The 21,917-nt window shown below is 39.1% G+C and overlaps 1 protein-coding gene across 2 annotated transcripts in view; it reads right to left on the bottom strand.

Moving 5' to 3' along the window:
• Positions 1–223: 223 nt before the first annotated feature.
• The window catches only part of ZCCHC7 (zinc finger CCHC-type containing 7), a 240,560-nt gene continuing 218,866 nt past the window's right edge, over positions 224–21,917 (bottom strand). For both annotated transcript variants that reach the window (XM_065908286.1, XM_065908287.1), the window contains exons 7-9: positions 11,333–11,428; positions 4,148–4,265; positions 224–2,312 (exon numbers count right to left, since the gene is read on the bottom strand). In XM_065908286.1, coding sequence (XP_065764358.1) covers positions 1,873–2,312; positions 4,148–4,265; positions 11,333–11,428 — 654 coding nt within the window. In that variant the 3' untranslated portion in view covers positions 224–1,872. The remainder of the gene's footprint in view (positions 2,313–4,147; positions 4,266–11,332; positions 11,429–21,917) is intronic.

Genomic DNA, 21,917 nt, shown 5'->3' with positions numbered 1-21,917 from the left:
GCTGATGCTACCAGACACATGGTTTCCAAGAGTGAACCACAAATTTAAGACTCCAGTTGTTGGAGACCATGGAGGAACGTGTTTCTCCATCTCATTTTATTCTGGCATAGACCGAGTGCTTGGCATTTGACCCCAGTTTATAGAGATTCTATAACTTCAGTCACTTGTCCAACCCAAGTATCCCCTTTGTCACTCAAACTCTGTCTTTTTACACAGACAAATGTACACTTCAGACATTTTATTTTTCTAACATTAGGCTCTGGTAAGTACAAAAGGTCACAAATACAAAAATTTCTGTATAACTCTGTGGTAGTTAAAAAAACCCAGGAGAAGGAAACAATTTTTTAAGTTGGGTAACATTCATCTTAAATATCTGAGGGACAGTATTCCTCAGGTATGGCTATAAAAATAGTAAAAAATGATTTCACTGCAATTAAGTCAAAATTTTTGATGACTCTTTTCACTTGGTCCAGGAAATCTGTCCCTTAACATTTCCTCTGGATGGATTCCTTACTTCTGTTATAAAATCCAATTCCCCATCTCTTCAGTGCTTTCAAGGAGGACACCTTCATTTTCAGCCTGTGATGGTCTGATCGAAGTAAGATTCTGATGCCAGCTTCAGAAGCAAGAAAAGTCAGGTTTAGATATATAGTTATTATCCTTTCTAATACTAAAAGGAATGCTAAAAAAGAGGGATGGATTTTCCATATTAGTGCTGATTTCTCCTTATAAGGACTTAATTTTCATATTCACACTGCAGATGAATTATATTTAATGAGCTTTTATTTTTTCAAAATATTTCAAAAACTTTTTTGTAAAAAGATTAAGTTTTCCTATCCCTAGGATACTAACCCTTATGGCAGAAAGTGAAGATGAACTAAAAAGCCTCTTGATGAAAGTGAAAGAGGAATGAAAAAGTTGGCTTAAAGCTTAACATTCAGAAAACTAAGATCATGGCATCTGGTCCCATCACCTCATGGGAAATAGATGGGGAGACAGTGGAAACAGTGGCTGACTTTATTTTTTTGGGCTCCAAAATCACTGCAGAGGGTGATTGCAGTCAAGAAATTAAAAGACATTTACTCCTTGGGAGGAAAGTTATGACCAGCCTAGATAGCATGTTGAAAGGCAGATACGTTACTTTGCCAACAAAGGTCTGTCTGGTCAAGGCTATGGTTTTTCCAGTGGTCATGTATGGATGTGAGAGTTGGACTGTGAAGAAAGCTGAGCGTTGAAGAATTGATGCTTTTGAACTGTGGTGTTGGAGAAGACTCTTGAGAGTCCCTTGGACTGCAAGGAGATCCAATCAGTCCATCCTAAAGGAGATCAGTCCTGGGTGTTCATTGGAAAGACTGATGCTGAAGCTGAAACTCCAGTACTTTGGCCACCTGATGTGAAGAGCTGACTCATTGGAAAAGACTCTGATGCTGGGAGGGGTTGGGGGCAGGAGGAGAAGGGGATGACAGAGGATGAGATGGTTGGATGGCATCACCGACTTGATGGACATGGGTTTGAGTAGACTCCGGGAGCTGGTGATGGACAGGGAGGTCCGGCGTGCTGCGATTCATGGGGTCGCAAAGAGTCGGACAAGACTGCGCGACTGAGCTGAACTGAACTGAGGATACTGAGTGAATAAAAATGACATCTGAGAAAAGGGGAAGTCGAAGTTTATCTGTTTTCTTACCTAGGAACCTGTTGAACATAGAGAACTGAGATCTTCAAGGACTTTGTTCAATAGCTCTAGATGTGGCTGAGATTACAGAAACAAAACCAAAAATCTCATTTTATTTAATCACAGATAATAAAAATACGGACAGGATGTTGCAGACATGAAGAACAGACAAACACTGGGAAGCCCAATCAGAAGCTGACTCATAGCTTAGATTTTTTTTTCCTCTGCTTAATGAGAAACAAATTATCATTGCTATCCTCCTCCAAACAGCTCTCCTTTTTCTTATGCTTGCCCCGCCTGCCCTCCTTGGGCAGCCTGTCTTCTCTCGGCTTGAGGTGATGTGATGAGTGGTGAAAGGGCTTGTGAGGCTTCTGGGTTCTGGAAGTGCCAGGAGCAGAGTGGACTTTCGGGCCCCTGGGGAAGTCCTCATCGTCTTCGTGACACCTGGCAGCCTTTCTGTGCTTCTCACGCTCTCTCATGTTCCTGCTCATGGTTTCTTTTTGGGTTTCTTTCTTTTCTTGAGGCCACCTGTTGCTTTTCCATGAGGCATGGCTTGTTCTCATGTCACGGGGCCTCTTATCTGCTGCTTCCATATGAGGCCTCTTGAACTTCCTTGGCAAGTCCCCATTTTTCTGGAGTTCTGAAAAACATAAATGTATTTCTGCATATTCAGCAGTTAGACTGGCATAGCATATTCAGAGCTTTCACTAGTCTGTAAATAACTCAGCAGAGAGGAAAGCCAGATACTTAAATGCATTAATGATATGACATTCTAAAGAGCCCTTACTAAGGTTAAAATCACTCACTAAAAACTCAGTGGTTGTAGTTCTATATTCCCAAACATGAAAAACATCCAGATATCCAATGATATTTATTTTGCTCAACACAGTTTAACTAGGTTAAACAATGGAGACAGAGATCAGTGAGAGAAATGATCATTTTAGCTTTGTGAAGAAAAGTCATGTCTGACCAACTCAAGTTCCTGCAGTGGTAAAGAAAGAGTGCCTGATGATAAGATGAAGCAAGATGTAGAAAATGGCCTGACAATTTCATATGACATTTCAACTATCCTCTGAAGATAGAGTCTGGCCACAGTACTTACAGGTGAATGCCATGCTGGACAGCAGATTATTGCTCAGAGTTAAGATGGCTAGCTTGGAGACTGAGTGTGCACATGTGCGAGCACTTGTATATCCAAGAGGTTTAAGTGCCAGATCTGACGTTGTATTTTGTCAGGACGTGGCACTCTTACTGCAAATATCTGATGCAGTGATTCTGAAGGCGTAAGCGGGAGGTGAGGGTACAGTGAGGGATGAAAAGTTACATCTACAGAACCTTGAAAGATTACAGAAATCACCAATTAAAAAAACGAGGTGGAGTAGGAAGTAGTATATTTAGGGAACAAAAATGAATTCTAGAATACAAAGCAAAAATAAGTAATTACTTATAGACTTCAGTATAAAACACAAAGTCCACAATAGCAAGCCTCAAAGTACCAGAGAGTCGTCAATAATTAAAAAACGGGAAATACAGAAAAGTATAGAGAAAATAAGAGAGAAAGCACACACAACCCTTTAATCCAGAGGTGGCATTTTGGTGCATTTCTTTGTAATCTTTTAAAAATTCAGCCGCTAATCATTATCTTCTAATACTGTAATTTCTCTACATATAGTTGAGATAAACTTTATATAAAATAAAACGCAAAATATGCAGGAGTTGAAGTGATTCATCTACTTTTCTCCAGAATTAAGTGTCTTCATTTTGAAAGGACTTGAACTCAGAGACAGTCAGGAAAAGAATAATGAAAAGGTCAAGGGTCAACAATGTATGCTCAAAGGAGAAAAATACAGAACTATTTGGTCCTGAAGGCAAAAACAGTAACTTTGTAAACCATCTTCAAGTATATAACAAGAAAGAAGAGAGGTAGAGAGAATAGATGTAAATTATAAAACAGTTTGGTGAGAAAGAGCATTATGTTAGCAATGGCAAATAAAGAAATGGAGGGTGACTGTGGATCTGGAGCTCTGCTCATAATGGCGGCCAATAAAAAATGACTTCTTTGGGGAAACTCCAGAAATCACCAAGCAGAGAAAGCTTTTTCTTTGCTTGAAAAATACTAGAGGGAAAACATAATTACTTGTTGAAAAGAAAAATCTCAAAGGAGCCTTTAAAAATTCTGCATGCATAAACGGACAGAAGTGTTTTTCTGGACATTTTCTAAAATAATCACAGTGTGAGAAAAATGTTCATTGTGAACAGATTATAATGCAGGATTTTTGAAGTGGGTCCTTGACTTCTGGAGATCAAGAAAGTTCCAGTTTCTACAGTAATTATTAAAAACATTTTCTGTGCTAACCAAAGGCCCACAAAGCAGTTTGCAAAGACAGCACAAAAAAAAAAAAAAAAGAAAGAAAAGAAAGAAAGAAATTTAGGAACTATTGCAAAGGCGATTTAGGAAAAAGTCTAGTAACATACCTTTCACTTTTCGTTTTATTCTCTTATCTCTCTCCCGGATTTCGTATTTGTCATCATAGTAATAGATGAATGGAGATGTTGGAAAGGTCTGGTTAAACATCCGTCTTTCTGTACATTCCTGCAAATTGTATTTGAAACTATGATGACATAAGGTCACACCGTGCAGATAACCGTTTGGTAAGATGGTGGGCCACTGAGGCGCCACTCACATGCACTATGGTCGCAGGGTGCGGTCTGCGGAGACCCTGGGAGGATCAAACACTCAGCTGTGCTTACTTGCTAGCCTTTCAGGCTTGGGTTTTCTTCCTTTACTTCTTTACCTGTGAAACCCTTCCAATCTTTTTAAAGCTTTTCCTGCCAACATTCTCCCCCAGCAGGGCCCTGTTCCTCTGTTAGAGGGCTTGTTTCATTTGAAATTATGTTTTATCAGTCCTTTGCATCTCTCTCTCTTCCAACAGCCTTCCTTCCAGTGCTTCTCCTTTTCTTCTTCTCATCACATTTACACTCTGATGTGAGGCTACATTCTTAGACTTTTGCTCTTTTTCCTTCACACAAGTGGTTTTTGCAAGCTTATTTTAAGTCAACACCACTGCTCACAAGGGCAGTGATTCTTATAGTGGGGAGCAGGGTGGTGAGAAACGCTGGGCTGGATGAAGCACAAGTTGGATTCAAGACTGCTGGGAGAAATATCTATAACCTCAGATATGCAGATGACACCATCCTTATGGCAGAAAGCGAAGAAGAACTAAAGACTCTCTTGATGAAAGTGAAAGAGGAGAGTGAAAAAGTTTGCTTAAACCTCAAAATTCAGAAAACTAAGATCATGGCATCTGGTCCCATCACTTCATGGCAAATAGATGGGGAAACAGAGGAAAAAGTGACAAACTTTATTTTCTTAGGCTCCAAAATCATGCAGATGGTGACTGCAGCCATAAAATTAAAAGACACTTGCTCCTTGGAAAAAAACTTACGACCAACCTAGACAGCACGTTAAAAAGTAGAGACATTATTTTGCCAGCAAAGTTCTATCTAGTCAGAGCTATGGTTTTTCCAGCAGTCATGTACAGATGTGAGAGTTGGACTATAAAGAAAGCTGAGCACTGAAGAACTGATGCTTTTGAACTGTGGTGTTGGAGAAGACTCTTGAGAGTCCCTTGGACTGCAAGGAGATCCAACCAGTCCATCCTAAAGGAGGTCAGTCCTGGGTGTTCATTGGAAGGACTGATGTTGAAGCTGAAACTCCAATACTTTGGCCACCTCATGCGAAGAACTGACACATTGGAAAAGACCCTGATGCTGGGAAAGACTGAAAGCGGAAAGAGAAGGGGACGACAGAGGATGAGATGGTTGGATGGCATCACCAACTCAATGGACATGAGTTTGAGTAAACTCTGGGAATAGGCAAATGGACAGGGAGGCCCGGCGTGCTGCAGTCCATGGGGTCGCAAAGAGTCAGACACGACTGAGCAACTTAACTGAACTGAACTGAGGGTGGTGGTGGGTTTGCCAAGCTTGAAAGTGCTCCTACATGATTCTGAAGGAAACCCTTCTCTTCTTTGCTGCCCCTACTCATGAAAAGATCACTCCTCTTACTTGCCCCATTCTCCTTACTCTGGTCTTCTGGTGGTTGCCAGTTCCCAAATCCACATCCTTGGCCTGAGCCATGTCCCATTTAGTAGGCTTTGTTTATCCTGATCTGTGACAAAGATATATTCAACTTGTTGCAAACCAAATGTCTTTCGTTTGAAAAAGGCTGCTCTGTGGAACCTTTCACTTCTGTCTTCTGCGATCTTGCCTAAAATTTACCATAAACATTCAGTATTTCTTCAGTTCAGGTGCTTAGTTGTGTCGTACTCTTCCAGACCCCACAGACTGCAGCACGCCAGGCCTCCTTGTCCATCACCTACTCCTGGAGTTTACTCAAACTCACGTCCATTCAGCCGCTGATGCCATCCAACCATCTCATCCTCTGTTGTCCCCTTCTCTTTCCGCTTTCAATCTTTCTCAGCATCAGGGTCTTTTCAAATGAGTCAGTTCTTCACATGAGGTGGCCAAAGTATTGGAGTTTCAGCTTCAACATCAGTCCTTCCAATGAACTCCCAGGACTGATCTCCTTTAGGATGGACTGATTGGATCTCCCTGCAGTCCAAGGGACTCTCAAGAGTCTTCTCCAACACCACAGTTCAAAATCATCAGTTCTTTGGTGCTCAGCTTTCTTTATAGTCCAACTCTCACATCCATACATGACTACTGGAAAAACCACAGCCTTGACTAGATGGACTTTTGTTGGCAAAGCAATGTCTCTGCTTTTTGTGTGTGTGTGTGTCTCTGCTTTTTAATATGCTGTCTAGGTTGTCAGTACTTCTTAGTTAGGTACTAAAGAAAAGTTAAAGTACAAGTAGCCCCTGCTTTTTAAAAGTTCGCTTTACACTGTTTCACTTTTATGAAAGACTTGTTTTCACTAACAGAAAGAACTATGAAGTCGATTTTCACCTTTATAAGAAAAGGTGAAAAGTGAAAATAGCCTTTAGCATCTTTTGCAGCAACCATTATACAGTGAGTAACCGGAGTAGCTTTTTCATACTGTTCATACTGCAAGGAGATCAAACCAGTCCATCCTAAAAGAAATCAGTCCTGAATATTCATTGGAAGGATTGATGCTGAAGCTAAAACTCCAATACTTTGGCCACCTGATCTGAAGAACTGATTCACTGGAAAAGACCCGATGCTGGGAAAGATTGAAGGCAGGAGGAGAAGGGGATAACAGAGGAACAGATGGTTGGATGGTGTCACCAACTCGATGGGCATGACTTTGAGCAAGCTCTGGGAGCTGGTGATAGACATGGGGTTGCAAAGAGTTGGACACAACTACTGAACTGAACTGAACTGACTGGGAGTAGCAAGAGTGGCGCCATCAAGCCCCCTCCTCATAACTACACTCAGCATCTCAGCGTCAAGCTGTCATAGCTCTGAACTGTGTCTGTGAGCATCTGTGTTCTATCCCCACTTATTTCTTGCACTCACTGGAAAGGTGTGTTATAAGGTAACTGCTTCTTTGGTTACAGCTACTTCGGTTTAGGTAAGGTTTCACAGGAACACTCTACTTTAAGATAATGGAGACTATCTGTATCTCTTAGCAAGAAAATACGTGAATTACCTGCATAGAATTTGGCTGATTTATCCTAACTCTGTCATTATACACTCAAGTTGTAATTCTAAGATACTTAATCAAGCTGGCAGCCATACACATAGAGACACAATCTGTAATTTGAAGAACTAGGAATCATTCTAGATACATACTAAAGTACAGAAAATAAAGTAATGGAAATCTATACCTAACCATGTAGCTTTATCAAATCAACATTTACCGTTAATTCAGTTCTCTTCACATTAGGCATTAATGATAGAATTGCGATCTTCTGTGTAACTGTCCTTCCCACTTCCCATTTATCTACCTTTATTTTTTATCTTATTATTATCTATATTATTATCTTCCCATTTATCTTCCCTTTCCAGAAGCCACCATGGTCTTAAAGTTGGTGTCTGCCATTCTCATGCTTTAATACTTTTACTATTAATTTACTATTAATAATATGCCAATAAACAACATTATAAGTTTGAAGTGCTCAGATTTCATAAAAATGGTAACATTCTGTAAATATTTTGAAGTAGCTTTAGGTTATAATAGCTTCAAAAAATAAGTTGAGCAGTGTTCTTTTGGATTATCTATCTGAATAAATGTTTGGTAAAACTTGACTACAAACCTACCTGGTTCTGGTATATTTTGGTGGGGAGAATTTTGATTATTAATTCAATCTTTTTAGTGGTATTGGCTCACGTAGGTTTGTTCTTCTTCAGTCATTTTGATTAGTTCATATTTTTCCATAGAGTTATTTATTTGTATTTTCAGATTTAACATTGAACTTTATTTTGGCCATGTGGCAAGTGGGATCTTAGTTCCCTGACTATGGACTGAACCTATGCCCACTGCGGTAGAAGCAGAGTCTTAACCATGCGATGGCTAGGGAAGTACCTAATGCTGAATTTCATGTTATTTGTATCTTTTCCTTTTCTTTGAGAAGGTTTTCCAGAAGTCTGTCTCTTTTCTTTTGAAAAGAAAATATTTCCAAAGAACCAGCTTTTGGTTTTGATGATGCTATTTAATCTTGTTTTCTATTTCAGTAATTTGGTTCATTATAATTTCCTTCTTCCAACTATCTTTAGATTTAACCTGCTGTTGAGTTTCTGACTGTTTTTGGGTATTGAAAGTTATAAGGCAAACCTACATGGTAACATAAAGAATTGCTTTCATAAATCTCTATCCACGGTGGCACCAAGTTTCCAGAATAAAGGATATCCATAAAAGATTTAGGTCTAAGATTCTGCTATAGTTGGAACATCTGTGTGTCCCCTCAACCGAATTCATGTGTTGAAATCTAAGCCCCAAGGTAATGGCATTAGGAGGTGCAACCTTTGGGACTGTGATTAGATCATGAGGGTGGAACTCTGATAAACGAGATTCCCACAGAGCCCTCTATCCTCTATCACTTTCTATCCCAAGAAAGTGAGGAAGTGGCCCTCACCAGACACTGATTCTGCGCCATGATCTTGGTAAAAAATAAATTCTGGTGGTTTATAAGCCTCCTCAGTCTATGGTAGCTTGATTATAGCAGTCTGAATGAACTAAGACAGATTCTAACTGTAAAATATAAAGAGCAAATGAGAAGCCTGCCGGAGTCCTCCATCCGTGGGATTCCCAGGCAAGAGTACTGCAGAGGGTTGCCATTTCCTCCTCCAGGGGATCTTCCCGACCCAGGGACTGAGCCTGCATCTCAAATGTCTCCTATACTGCCGGCGGATTCTTTACCCACAGCCCATCCTGGAAGCCTAAGAGCAAATCAGAATTACAGAAAGGTATTAGTGCTCTTCTACTCCCAGCACCCCACTGATCCTGCAGTGGTCTCCTTAAACAGTGACCACCATTTCCTATCAGTTTGTCTCATACCGAGCTGCTCATGATCATCCCTCCCTCCCCAATTAGAGAGCACATGGAATTAAAGAAGGGGGCAATCACATTTACCTTGGAGCATCTTTCACATGAAGAAGCTATTTATTAACATCTGTAGAGCTGAATTTCTGAAACTGAAGGGGAGGCATCCTCAGACATGTTAGCTACCTACCTACAGAGTCTCCTGTTTGGATCCTGTACGGTCTGGACTGATGTGGCTACAGAGAGCTATACAGTACTACAAACATGTTCCAGAGCTACATGTAAATTATAGTTTGATTATCCACATCGCTGGTCCCCTCCATTAGCACAGACAATTGATAGTTGGCTATATAATTTATCTACTATTCTGGATTAGCCACACCACTGATCTTCTTCATTAGTGTGGATAATCTAGAATTCTTCATCTATGGCAGTGATAAGGCTGCCAAATTTGCTTTATTGTAAATTAAAAATCATCTAAATCTAGATTTCAGGGATAAATTCCAAATGATTTTAATATATTTCCTATCTCCATTAACAGGAGTGACTAGTAAGCAGTATGTGTTCAACTATAATTGTTTTTCCTTAATTGAACAAATATAAATGCTAAAATTATACCCTGCTGCTTTAAAGAGGTAAGCAAGCATAAATGGTACATCTATGTGATTTGTGTGGCAGTGGATTGCTTATGTGAAAATGTTCACTGAACAGTATTAGCAACGTCTGAGTTTTGGCAACAAGGAACACAGAGCAGAAAAAGACCTGGAGATGATAGCCTTGCAAAAAAACTGAAAATTCTCTAACTAGGCTTTCAGTGTGAGCTCTATAAACGCGAAGCTCTATCAGTGACACAAGTACGCTCACACTGCTGCGCAGCTCTCACCGCCATCCACCTCCTGAGACCGTCACCTTCCGAAACTGCAGGTCTGTCCTCATTGAACACTGACGCCTCACTCCCCCGCCCCTTCCCCAGCACCTACAATGTCAGTCACACGGCTGTCAGCAGTACAGCAAGCATTACAACTAGGGGTCAGAACTCCATCCTAGCTTTCATATTCCATGTCGCTCACCCCGTAGCCCCACTGTCCCAATGAGGAAGGAAAGTTTCTTCTCTTGATGGACTCTGTCCCATGCTTTTTCTTCTCCAGACTCTTTAATCTCTCTCCATATCATAGAGCTCTACCCCCAAGGTCTGCAGTGGTGAAGTGCCATGGTCAAAACTCAAGATGTGATCTGCAATACCACTCCATCCTACTGCTCATACCTCTAGCCATTTTGAGGGCTCCCTACTTCTGTATGCTTTCTACTTCCTGTCATCAGACCTGATTTGATATCAGTTCATTTTGGTTTCTAGGAGTTTGAGTAAACTCTGGGAGTTGGTGATGGACAGGGAGGCCTGGCGTGTTGCTATTCATGGGGTCGCAAAGAGTCGGACACGACTGAGCGACTGAACTGAACTGAAGCCTATCTGGAGACTGGGAGTGTATTTCTCTGTACAGATTTTCTATGTCTTGTGCCACTGCCTTTCCTCCTCTTCCTCAAGATTCCCAGAATGTATGGACTGTGAATCGATTCTTACTACATCCCATCTCTGCAATGAGCTGCTGCTCATTCACACTTAATGAAGTAACTGGCCAGGAGTCTCACTTCCGCCTCACAGGTTTGGCCCTTTCAGTCAGGGTTAGGAAACATGCAGGTGTGGACAGGGATCTGGGCATGTGTGGAGTGGGCAGGCTGGTTGACAGGCAGCACCCCTCTCTCCTTCCACCAGCACGTGCTGGGGTTCGCATGTGAGTGGTAAAGATTTAACTGAACACAGTACCAGGGAAAACCAGAGATACTGGAGAACTATGTAGAAAATCTAAAATCACAGTTTGGCTGGGTCAAAGCATTATCAATCCTTGAAATTCCTGAGAATTGTAAACCATTCTATTAACTACTATGATTTGTCTGAATAATTCTATGAGCTGTATTTGTTTTAGACTAACCTGCATGTATATTTAAAACAAATATAGGAATGTGCTCTGTCAGATATATTACTCTGGTAGGGATGGAAGAAGTAAATCAGTTGAAAATATATTCAAGATATTAGTTTATAAAAAAAAAGTAAGTGTTTAGAATTATTCAAGTTCACCTTTAAGCAACCACTCCTGAGCAACAGAATGCTTTATGTCCAAATTACCACTTAAACTTACATGTCCATAATGGCCTTCTTGCCCACAGTTGTAGCAATACACTAAGGCTGATTGTCCAGAAGGGGTCTTTGGCTTTTTGGGTGGTCCAGGTTTGGTCTGCAAAATGAATATTTGTAAAGATTTAGCGAATGTCAGAAGGAAAGTAAAACCTCATACTTTCCAAAAGAAATTTTTTTAGATAAAAGATTCCTTAGAACACTGCCTCCTACAGTTTAGTGTGGAGAATCCATATTCAGACCGGCTCTGGGTGATTAAAGTGTGTAACATGATAGCAATTCTTTTACTCTTAACATCAACATGTGCTTCCCTCAACCTCCTCACTCCTCATTCCATTTGGTGCTGTGCCCAATACTGTGACTGTGTTATGTATTAGGTATCTCAGATAAAGGAGGATAAAAGCTTTTTATGTGACAGACATATAAACAGATGGGTTTAGTCGCTAAGTCACGTCCGACTCTTTGTGACCCCATGGACTTCAGTCTGCCAGGCACCTCTGTCCATGGGATTCTCCAGGCAAGAATACTGGAGGGGGTTGCATTTCCTTCTCCAGGGGATCTTCCTGACCCAGGAATATAAATAGAGAATGGCAAACAATGTAAACACAGTAATAGAAGCATACACAAAGTATTAATGGACTGACAAAAGGGATCCATTATTGGATGGGATGAGGAACTCAGGTAAAGCTTCCCTTGAAATATAAAATTTAAATTTACTCTTAAAGAATTAGGCATGTATCAAAAGGAAAATTTTAGGTAGAGGGTAAGGAGAAATTAGGTTTCTAACTTTTTAGGTTTCTAACTTGGGGGAACTAGTGAGTAGTAGTGTCAACAACTGATTCGGAAAAGATAGGAAAAGAGGGCAGTCAATTTAGAGGGAAAGATGATGGAGTCTGTTTTGGATGTTGAGCATCTAAGTTGAGACAGATGTCCACCAGGAAGTTATCTGTTTTAAGATAAGGTTTAGGAAACATGTCTGAGCTAAAGATTAGATCTGAAAGTAAGCTACACAAGAGCTGAGGCTGAAATGACCAGTGTTCAGAATCACCACAGCCAGGGGAACAGCAGTGAGCTAAAGATGGGAGCCCTGAGCACAGCAACCCGAGAGGGGCAGGCAGGAAACCTCATGAAAGAGACAGAGGAGGAGAGGTTAAAGGACGCAGAGCCACAGAGGGTACAGTCATACACCTTAGAGCAGCTCCAAGATGGATGAACTGATCTATGATGTCAAACACAGCAGAGAGGCCTAGTGAGACTAGAACTGAGAGACACCCATGAGATTTGTCATTGTTCATGGATAACCTCATTGTGAGAATTTTGGAATCTGTGGGACGGTAGAGAGAATAGAAGGCAATGGACTGAAGAGTGAAGATGCACTCAAAGGTGGCAGAACTACAAAGAAGAGCAAGGAAATGATAACCCACAAAAGCAAGGACGGTGATTACTTCCTGTGGGGAGAGAATAGAGCACAGAGGGTTTCAGGGTAGTGGTAATTTTATATTTTTGAACACATTGGTGTCATATAACTTGAATGGAAGTTATATAACTAATTTATTAAACTGTACACATATGTTTGATGCACTTTTCAGGACGTATATTACATTTCATAATAAAAAAAGCCTAAAAAGTGAATGGAAGTTGAAGAAAAGTGGAGAGTAGGTGAAAGTGAAAGTTGCTCAGTTGTGTCCTACTCTTTGCGACCCCATGGACTCCATGGAATTCTCCAGGCCAGAATACTGAAGTGAGTAGCCCTTCCCTTCTCCAGGAGATCTTCCCAACCCAGGGATCCAACTCAGGTCTCCCACATTGGAGGTGGATTCTTTAACCAGCTGAGTCACAAGGGAAGCCCAGAGAGTAGGTGTATATTGCTTTAAGAAGCATATATAAGAAGGGGCAAAATAAGATCAGTCAGGACCAAGGGAGAGGATTTGACAGAGTTTGTTACTAGAATGGAAGAGATCTGAACTTGTGAGAAATCTAGTAGAGATGGAGAAGTTGAAGACACAGAGAATAGATGGAGAGAGCAAAACTCCTGAAAAGTCAGGGGCTTTAAATAGGAGAAAAAACTAATTCTCCCCATAATTTTGGAGATTGGATGGAAGAGAATAAACTTGAATAAGTTTATTTCTTGTATTCTTTATTGGATGCCAGTAAGAGGGCCAACTAATTGGCCTGCCAACTAATTTTGTTATTTAATGTGTCAAATAGGTAGATTATGGATGTTTTATTTTCTCGATATATGAAAACAAACTATAGGTTATAAAAGTAACCTTCTTCAAACAACTTTACTTTGAGCTCCTGTATCCTAAAATGAAAAACTGGAGGATGACAGTAACCTGAAAGATGCTTTCTATTGAAAATACAAAACGGAATTTACAACTCCAGGTATTATAAACTGGGATATAATCAAGAACACAACCAACAAATACACCCTTCAATAAAAATGGGGGTCATGAATTAAGACTAGCAAAAAGCCATTAAATACCATTTAAACAGGTCTGCATGGAAGCATGGACCACTCATGATCAGTGGTACATTTTGTTTAGGTAGCAGAGTGCTGTGAAGACATGAAGTTAGTAAGGAGAAATAATTTTTCCATCTAAAAGATATTATCTGATGTGACATAAAATTTGCAACCATAAGGACATGGCGGTTTAAGAGAAAGAAATAAAACCCAAAGAGATGGCACCATGGATGTGAAGGCAGAATGGAGAAGCTGTCAAACGCTACTGATGAATCAAATACGACAAAGACTACAAAATCCATTGGACCTGGCAGCCAGGAAGTTGTTGGCAACTGGTGTGAGCAGTTTCATTTGAGAGGCAGAGGCACCAGCCAGACTGTAAGGGGTTTATTACAAGTAGGAAGATGCTGAAGAACAGAATATAAATGACGTTTTCAAGAAACCACGTTGTGTATGAGAGAAAAGAAGGGGACAAGCAGAGCAAAATCTAAGTCCAAGGATGCCTCCATCAGTGACAATTATCAGAGTGCGAGGCACATGGCATGAGCATCTGCATATACTTTCCTTAAACCACCCAAAAGACAATTACTGAGTGCCTAATACATGCCAGATATTGCTCTAAGATTAGCTAATGGACAAGAGAAAATTCAAATAAATAACCTAACTTTACACCTAAAGCAACAAGAAAAAGAAGAAATGAAAAATCCCAGGGTTAGTATAGTAGAAGGAAAGAAATCATAAAAATTAGGGCAGAAATAAGTGAAAAAGAAACAAAGGAGACTACAGCAAAAATCAACAAAACTAAAAACCGGTTCTTTGAGAAGATAAATAAAATAGACAAACCATTAACCAGACTCACGAAGAAAAAAAGGGAGAAAAATCAAACCAACAAAATTAGAAATGAAAGTGGAGAAATCACAACAGACAACACAGAAATAAAAAGGATCATAAGAGACTACTATCAGCAACTATATGACAATAAAATGGACAACTTGGAAGAAATGGACGAATTCTTAGAAAAGTATAACGTCCCAAAACTGAACCAGGAAGAAATAGAAAATCTTAACAGACCCATCACAAGCATGGAAATCAAAACTGTAATAAAAAATGTTCCAACAAACAAAAGCCCAGGACCAGATGGCTTCACAGGTGAATTCTACCAAAAATTCAGAGAAGAGCTAACACCTATCCTACTCACTCTTCCAGAAAATTGCAGAGGAAGGTAAAATCCCAAACTCATTCTATGAGGCCACCGTCACCCTGATACCAAAACCAGACAAAGATGCATCAAAAAAAAGAAAACTACATGCCAATATCACTGATGAAAATAGATGCAAAAAGCCTCAACAAAATTCTAGCAAACAGAATCCAACAACATATTAAAAAGATCATACATTATGACCAAGTGGGCTTTATCCCAGGGATGCAAGGATTCTTCAATATTCGCAAATCAGTCAATGTGATATACCACATTACCAAGTTGAAAGATTAAAAACCACAGGATTATCTCAATAGATGCAGAGAAAGCCTTTGACAAAATTCAACACCCATTTATGATAAAAAAATCTCCAGAAAGCAGGCATAGAAGGAACATAACATAATAAAAGCCATAAGTGATAAACCCATGGCAAACATTATCCTCAATGGTGAAATATTGAAAGCATTTCCCCTAAAAGTCAGAAATAAGACAAGAGGGCTCACTCTCACTACTACTATTTAACATAGCTTTGGAAGTTTTAGCCACAGCAATCAGAGAAGAAAAAGAAATAAAAGGAATCCAGATTGGAAAGAAGTAAAGCTCTGTTTGTAGATGACAAGATCCTCTACATAGAAAACCCTAAAGACAGCACCAGAAAAGAGAGCTAATCAATGAATATAGTAAAGTTGCAGGATATAAAATTAATACACAGAAATTCCTTGCATTCCTATACACTAACAATGAGAAAACAGAGAAATTAAGGAAACAATCCCATTCATCATTGTGACGAAAAGAATAAAATACTTAGGAATAAATCTATCTAAAGAAACAAAAAACCTATATATAGAAAACTACAAAATACTGATGAAAGAAATCAAAGAGGACACAAACAGATGGAGAAATATACCATGTTCATGGATTGGAAGAATCAATATAGTGAAAATAAGTATACTACCCAAAGCAATCTATAGATTCAATGCAATCCCTATCAAGTTACCAACGCTACTTTTCACAGAACTAGAACAAATGATTTCACAATTTGTATGGAAATACAAAAACCCTCAAATAGCCAAAGCAATCTTGAGAAAGAAGAATGGAACTGGAGGAATCAACCTGCCTGACTTCAGACTCTACTACAAAGCCACAGTCATCAAGACAGTATGGTACCGGCACAAAGACAGATATCTAGATCAATGGAACAAAATAGAAAGCCCAGAGATAAACCCACACACCTATAGACATCTTATCTTTGACAAAGGAGGCAAAAATATACAATGGAAAAAAGACAATCTGAATTAAACTAGAACACTTTCTAAAACCATACACAAAAATAAACCCAAAATCTATTAAAGATCTAAATGTAAGACCAGAAACTATAAAACTCCTAGAGGAAAATGTAGGCAAAACACTCTCTGACATAAATCACAAGCAAGATCCTCTATGACCCACCTCCCAGAATAACGGAAATAAAAACAAAAATAAACAAATGGGACCTAATTAAACTTAAAGACTTTTGCACAATGAAGGAAACTACAAGCAAGGTGAAAAGACAGCCTTTAGAGTGGGAGAAAATAACAGCAAATGAAGCAACTGACAAGGATTAATCTCAAAAATATACAAACAGCTCATGTAGCTCAATACTAGAAAAATAAACGACCCAATCAAAAAATGGGTCAAAGAACTAAACAGACATTTCTCCAAAGAAGACATACAGATGGTTAACAAACACATGAAAAAATGCTCCACATCACTCGTTATCAGAGAAATGCAAATCAAAACCACAATGATGTACCATCTCATGCCGGTCAGAATGGCTGCTATCAGAAAGTCTACAAACAAAAATGCTGGAGAGAGTGTGGAGAAAAGGGAACCCTCTTACACTTGTTGGTGGGAATCCAAACTAGTACAGCCACTATGGAGAAGAGTGTGGAGATTCCTTAAAAAACTGGAAATAGAACTGCCAATATGACCCAGCAATCCCACTGTTGGGCATACACACTGAGGAAATCAGAACTGAAAGAGACATGTGTGCCCCAATGTTCATCGCAGCACTGTTCACATTAGCTAGGCCATGGAAGCAACCTAGATGTCATTCGGCAGATGAATGGATAAGAAAGTTGTGGTACATACACACAAAGGAATATTACTCAGCTATTAAAAAGAACACATTTGAATCAGTTCCAGTGAGGTGGATGAAATTGGAGCCTATTATACAGAGTGAAGTAAGTCAGAAAGAAAAATACCAATACAGTATATTAATGCATATATATGGAATTTAGAAAGATGGTAATGACAATCCTATGTGCGAGACAGCAAAAGAGACACAGATATAAAGAACAGACTTTTGGACTCTGTGGGAGAAGGCAAGGGTGGGATGATTTGAGAGAATAGACTTGAAACATATATATGACCATATGTGAAATAGATCACCAGTCCAAGTTTGATGCATGAAACAGGGCACTCAAAGCTGGTGCATTGGGACAACCCAGAGGGATGGGATGGGCAGGGAGGTGGGAGGGGGGTTCTGAGTGGGGGACACATGTACACCCAGGCTGACTCATGTCAATGTATGGCAAAAACCAACACAATATTGTAAAGTAATTAGCCTCCAATTAAAATAAAGAAATAAATTGTTTTTAAAAAGAGTAGCTAATGGAACAGTGAGCAAGACAAAAATTGCTACTCACATCTCCAGTGGTGAAAGACAGATAAAACCAAGAATACACATTCACGGACAGTATCAGACAGTAATAAATGGTATACAGGCAATTAAAATGTTATGTACATGGGTCACTGGTGGTGACTCAGACTGAGTATGGGGGAACTCTCACTGCAAAGGACATTTCTCATAATAACCCCACCAAGTACGTGATGACTGGGAAACAGCATTTTAGGCTTAAGGCATGGGAACAGGGAGTGCAAAGTCCTGAGGTGAGCATAAGCTTGCTATATTTGAGTATCTGAAAAATATCTTGTAACTTGGAAGTGTGGTAGGTGAAGGAAAATTGGGAGAAAAGGAGGTTCTAGAGGTGAAAAGGGACCAGATCATAACTGAGTGTAAAAAGCATTGTATTTAACTGGCACAGGAAGCTAGTGTGAAGCTAATGGTAGGTACTCATCAACTAACTGGTGACTGTTAGCACAGACTATAACCAATGACAGTATAATCCATCCCCCAAACAATAAATGTTCTCTGGAAAACTTATCTATATTTAAAAGTTTCTCTATGTCTGTGTAGATACATGGCAATTTATCTCTGAGCCAAGATTTCTAGATTCATTCATGAGAAGGAAAATACTCTCACTTATATTTATTTCACTGACTAAAGGTTCCATTGGTTCAAATCCTATGCAAAAGGATAAGGAAGTAATTATGAGGGGAGTTGATGAGAACCAAATTAGCAAGTATATCCAGACATTGGAACTTGACTTGACTGGTATGGATACAAGCAGGGACTTCCTCATATACAGGGGCACCTATACCCCGTACAATACTTCTGGCTTCTCCCTGGGAGTACAGAACACAGAGAAAGTCACATTACAACACAACTCTTCAGTGGTTCATTCCTGTCACTTTCCCTCAGAGTAGAGGCCACAGTGCTCTGGATCCCCTTTTCCTATGTCACCCTTTAATATACTAAACTGGTTATTCATTATTATCTGCCTCCCCATTCCTAGAATGTGAGATGCTAAGGACAGAGATCTTCATCTAGTCCACTCTGCATCCCTATGCCAAGATTCTAGAGTAAGTGTTGGCAAACCATGGCTGGCAGGCCAAATCCGGCCCACTGCCTGTTGTGACTGGCCTACAAAGCTAAAATATTTACTATCTGGCTCTTGACAAAAAAAAAAAAAGTCTCCCAACATCTCACCTAGAACACAGCACATGCTCAATAAATACCTAGTGAATGAGTAGATGTTACAGCCTCCAAAATTTTAGAAAGTGACAATGAATTATGCAGCCAATAGAAGTATTTAAAGTAGACATGAATATTGAAACTCTGCTACTGATTGAGCTACTGATACACAGGAAAAGCTTAATGGAATTCCTCCGAGTTTACTTTATTGCTTAAGTTTGAGGAAACTGCAAAGAGTACCAACGCTGCTCTGTCTGTCTGCAGCGCTCTTCCCCCAGACAAACATGGTTAAGCTCCTTGCCTCCTTCAAGTCTTGGCTCACATGTCATTTTCTTAGTAAGGCCCTCCTGACTGCCCTATTTAACACTGCTAGCTCCCTCCAACTGGTGTTCCCTATCCTGTTTCACTACATTTTTTTTTTTTAAAACTCCAAGGCACTCACTATATCTGACACCTGTACTGTTTACTTATTTGGTTTGCCTGTCCCCTAACTTGAAGGGATGTTGTCTGCTTTTATGTTCAGCGTTGTACCCTCGCTCCTGGAACAGGCCTAGGTGTATAGTAGGAGTTCAGTTACATATTAATAAATTAATAATCAGATAATGCATATATAAAGTGCAAGGACCATGTAAGCATCCAATACATTTTAGTTATTTTTAACAGTCTGATACTTTGGGAAATAATATTAATTTTTTTTGTGTCATTAAGGGAGAACTCATAAAATTAAGCTTTGATATATTAAAAAGGCTGAAAAAATTAATACAGCTTCATAAGCTCTCATACTTCACCTTGAGGGTGAGTGATGTACTCTGGCAGAACCAGGAAGGAATTAGTAATAAAAAGAGAATAGGAATCAGTCTTATAGTACCAGGAACAGAGAGATCCTTCTAACCAAGATTTTGAAACCATGTTTAATGTTGACACTTACTTTATTTTGAAAGAAATCTCATTCAAAAAGCTTCATATTTAGTCCCACTGTTCATTTATGCCCCTGGATGAAGTGCAAACATCTGAATGTTCATTCATCTGAATAATACCACTAGTTAAAAGCTTCCATTATTATAATAAAAATAGCCACAGTATTTATATTGTGCTATGGAAATTCAAACTTTCACAATATTTAATTAGTAAATGACATGACAAATGCTATCTGCTGCTATCATGTACTAGGACTTAATAGGAATGAAATCAGCCTAGATCTTACCTAATTAGAGAACATTTCTGTATTAGAAAATACAGTACTGAAAACTCAATAATGATTTCCAGTGGATAAGTTTTCATATTATGACCTAACAAAAATCTTACAGCTCTTTAAAGTGTTAGAAATAGAAATTTGTGACTCAATACATCTGCCTTGGAGCATGTCTTTATTTTTAATTAATGGTAAAGGTCCAATTTAAAGCAAAATGTGTCAACTGATTAGCTCTAAGTTCAAAGTTCCATCATACATGTCTGTACTGCAGACAAAAAGTTAAATGCAAGGGAATGAATGTAGTTTTTTAGAACTTTTTTTAAAGTTAAAAGATTTATCTAAAGACTGACCCAATGGGTAACCAAATGAACTATTTATGAAAGCAGTTTTGTTTGTTTGTCGTTTGGTTACAGACATTTAAATAATCTGTATTTGTAGGGTGATATCTTGGAGATTACTTTACCATCAATATATAGAAGTAATAACCTGGTAGATAGCATTACCTACGAAAGGTCCATCCCATCTGCTATTCTTGCTAAAAGCTTTTCATGCACCAGTAAACTCAGTAAATATCAGAAGATAAAGCGTAAGCCTACCACGCCACGGATTTACTCCTAATGTCTCCTCAAAGTGCAGCCCGATGCAACGATTACAAATGATTTTCTTCTAATGTCATTTTACATAACCCTTTTTTCTGCATGAGTAGTTAGTGCGGAATGAATGAATGAATGCCATTAAAACAGTTAATCATTATCTGGGACACTGGCCTCACTCCCTTCACTACCAGGAATCTCCATGACAAAGGCCAAGAGATCAAAACGCCAGAGCTGCCTCAGTGTCCTATTTCTAACGGTAATTTTTTATGCAAATGAACCTGCTGGGGATCTCCCTCTGTGACCTTGGGCTGCCCTTATCTAGACTGACTTTGATCCAATGAGGGCTTGTATCTAGTTGAAGCTCATTACTATACAGGATCTGCAATCAATTTCATTAATTAAAGGGAATTTTCTACTCCTGTGAATGCAAAATAGACTTATTTTTATAATCATACATATGCTTAAAGATTAGACTATGTTTTTTATTAATCTAATTTGTTATATGAATATAGATTAAAAAGCAAATACATCAAGTGTTTGAAGTTAATATATTCATGACCAAATGTAACACCAAGTAAAGCGCTGAGCTTAGCTTCAGTCCTCCTGAACATCTGTATACACACCTCTCAAATCAATTATGCTTTTCATGCTTGAGAACTACCTTATTCTTTCAAAAATATTTCCAATTTATTTTTTTTAATAAACTCACTAACAGCTCAGGCCTCCTTTCAATATTCATGTATTTTAAAATATCCAACCCAAGTAATCAAATATGATTTGTCAAGAAAATGTTCCAACAATCCAAAAGCTTGGCCACATAGTCAAAGTCCACTAGTTGAAGTGACCTAATGGCATGAATTTCACATTTGGACAGAACAAAAGTTTGAATTTAAAACATACTTCTCCCCCAATTTAAAGACATTATTTTTACTACCAACTCTAGAATCAGATATAGTATTCTAAGTATTTTATTTAGTTTTATGAAAAGTCGTCAGGGAAAGAATGGATGCCTTCCCTTTCCTTTGGTGTTGTTCACAAAATAAATGCCAACAGAAAAGTAGCTGGTACACATTCAAGGAAAATCACAGCTGGTGCCTAAAACAATCAAAGAAAGAAACTTTAAAGTTGGGCAAATAGTTTTGCAGTGAACTGAACCAAAGCTGAATCTGTGAAAAGGCAAAAATGCTTATCCCATAAAGGCTAGTATCTTGTTCTCCATTTTCAGTGATTTTCTGGAGTGGGCCCTCACACCTAGCAACCTCCACTCACGGTTTGAACAAACC

Source organism: Muntiacus reevesi, chromosome 17 (genome assembly GCF_963930625.1).
Source record: "Muntiacus reevesi chromosome 17, mMunRee1.1, whole genome shotgun sequence".
Classification (NCBI taxonomy): domain Eukaryota; kingdom Metazoa; phylum Chordata; class Mammalia; order Artiodactyla; family Cervidae; genus Muntiacus; species Muntiacus reevesi.
The sequence above is the reverse complement of the archived record's forward strand: the minus strand, read 5'-3'. Positions and strand labels throughout refer to the sequence as shown.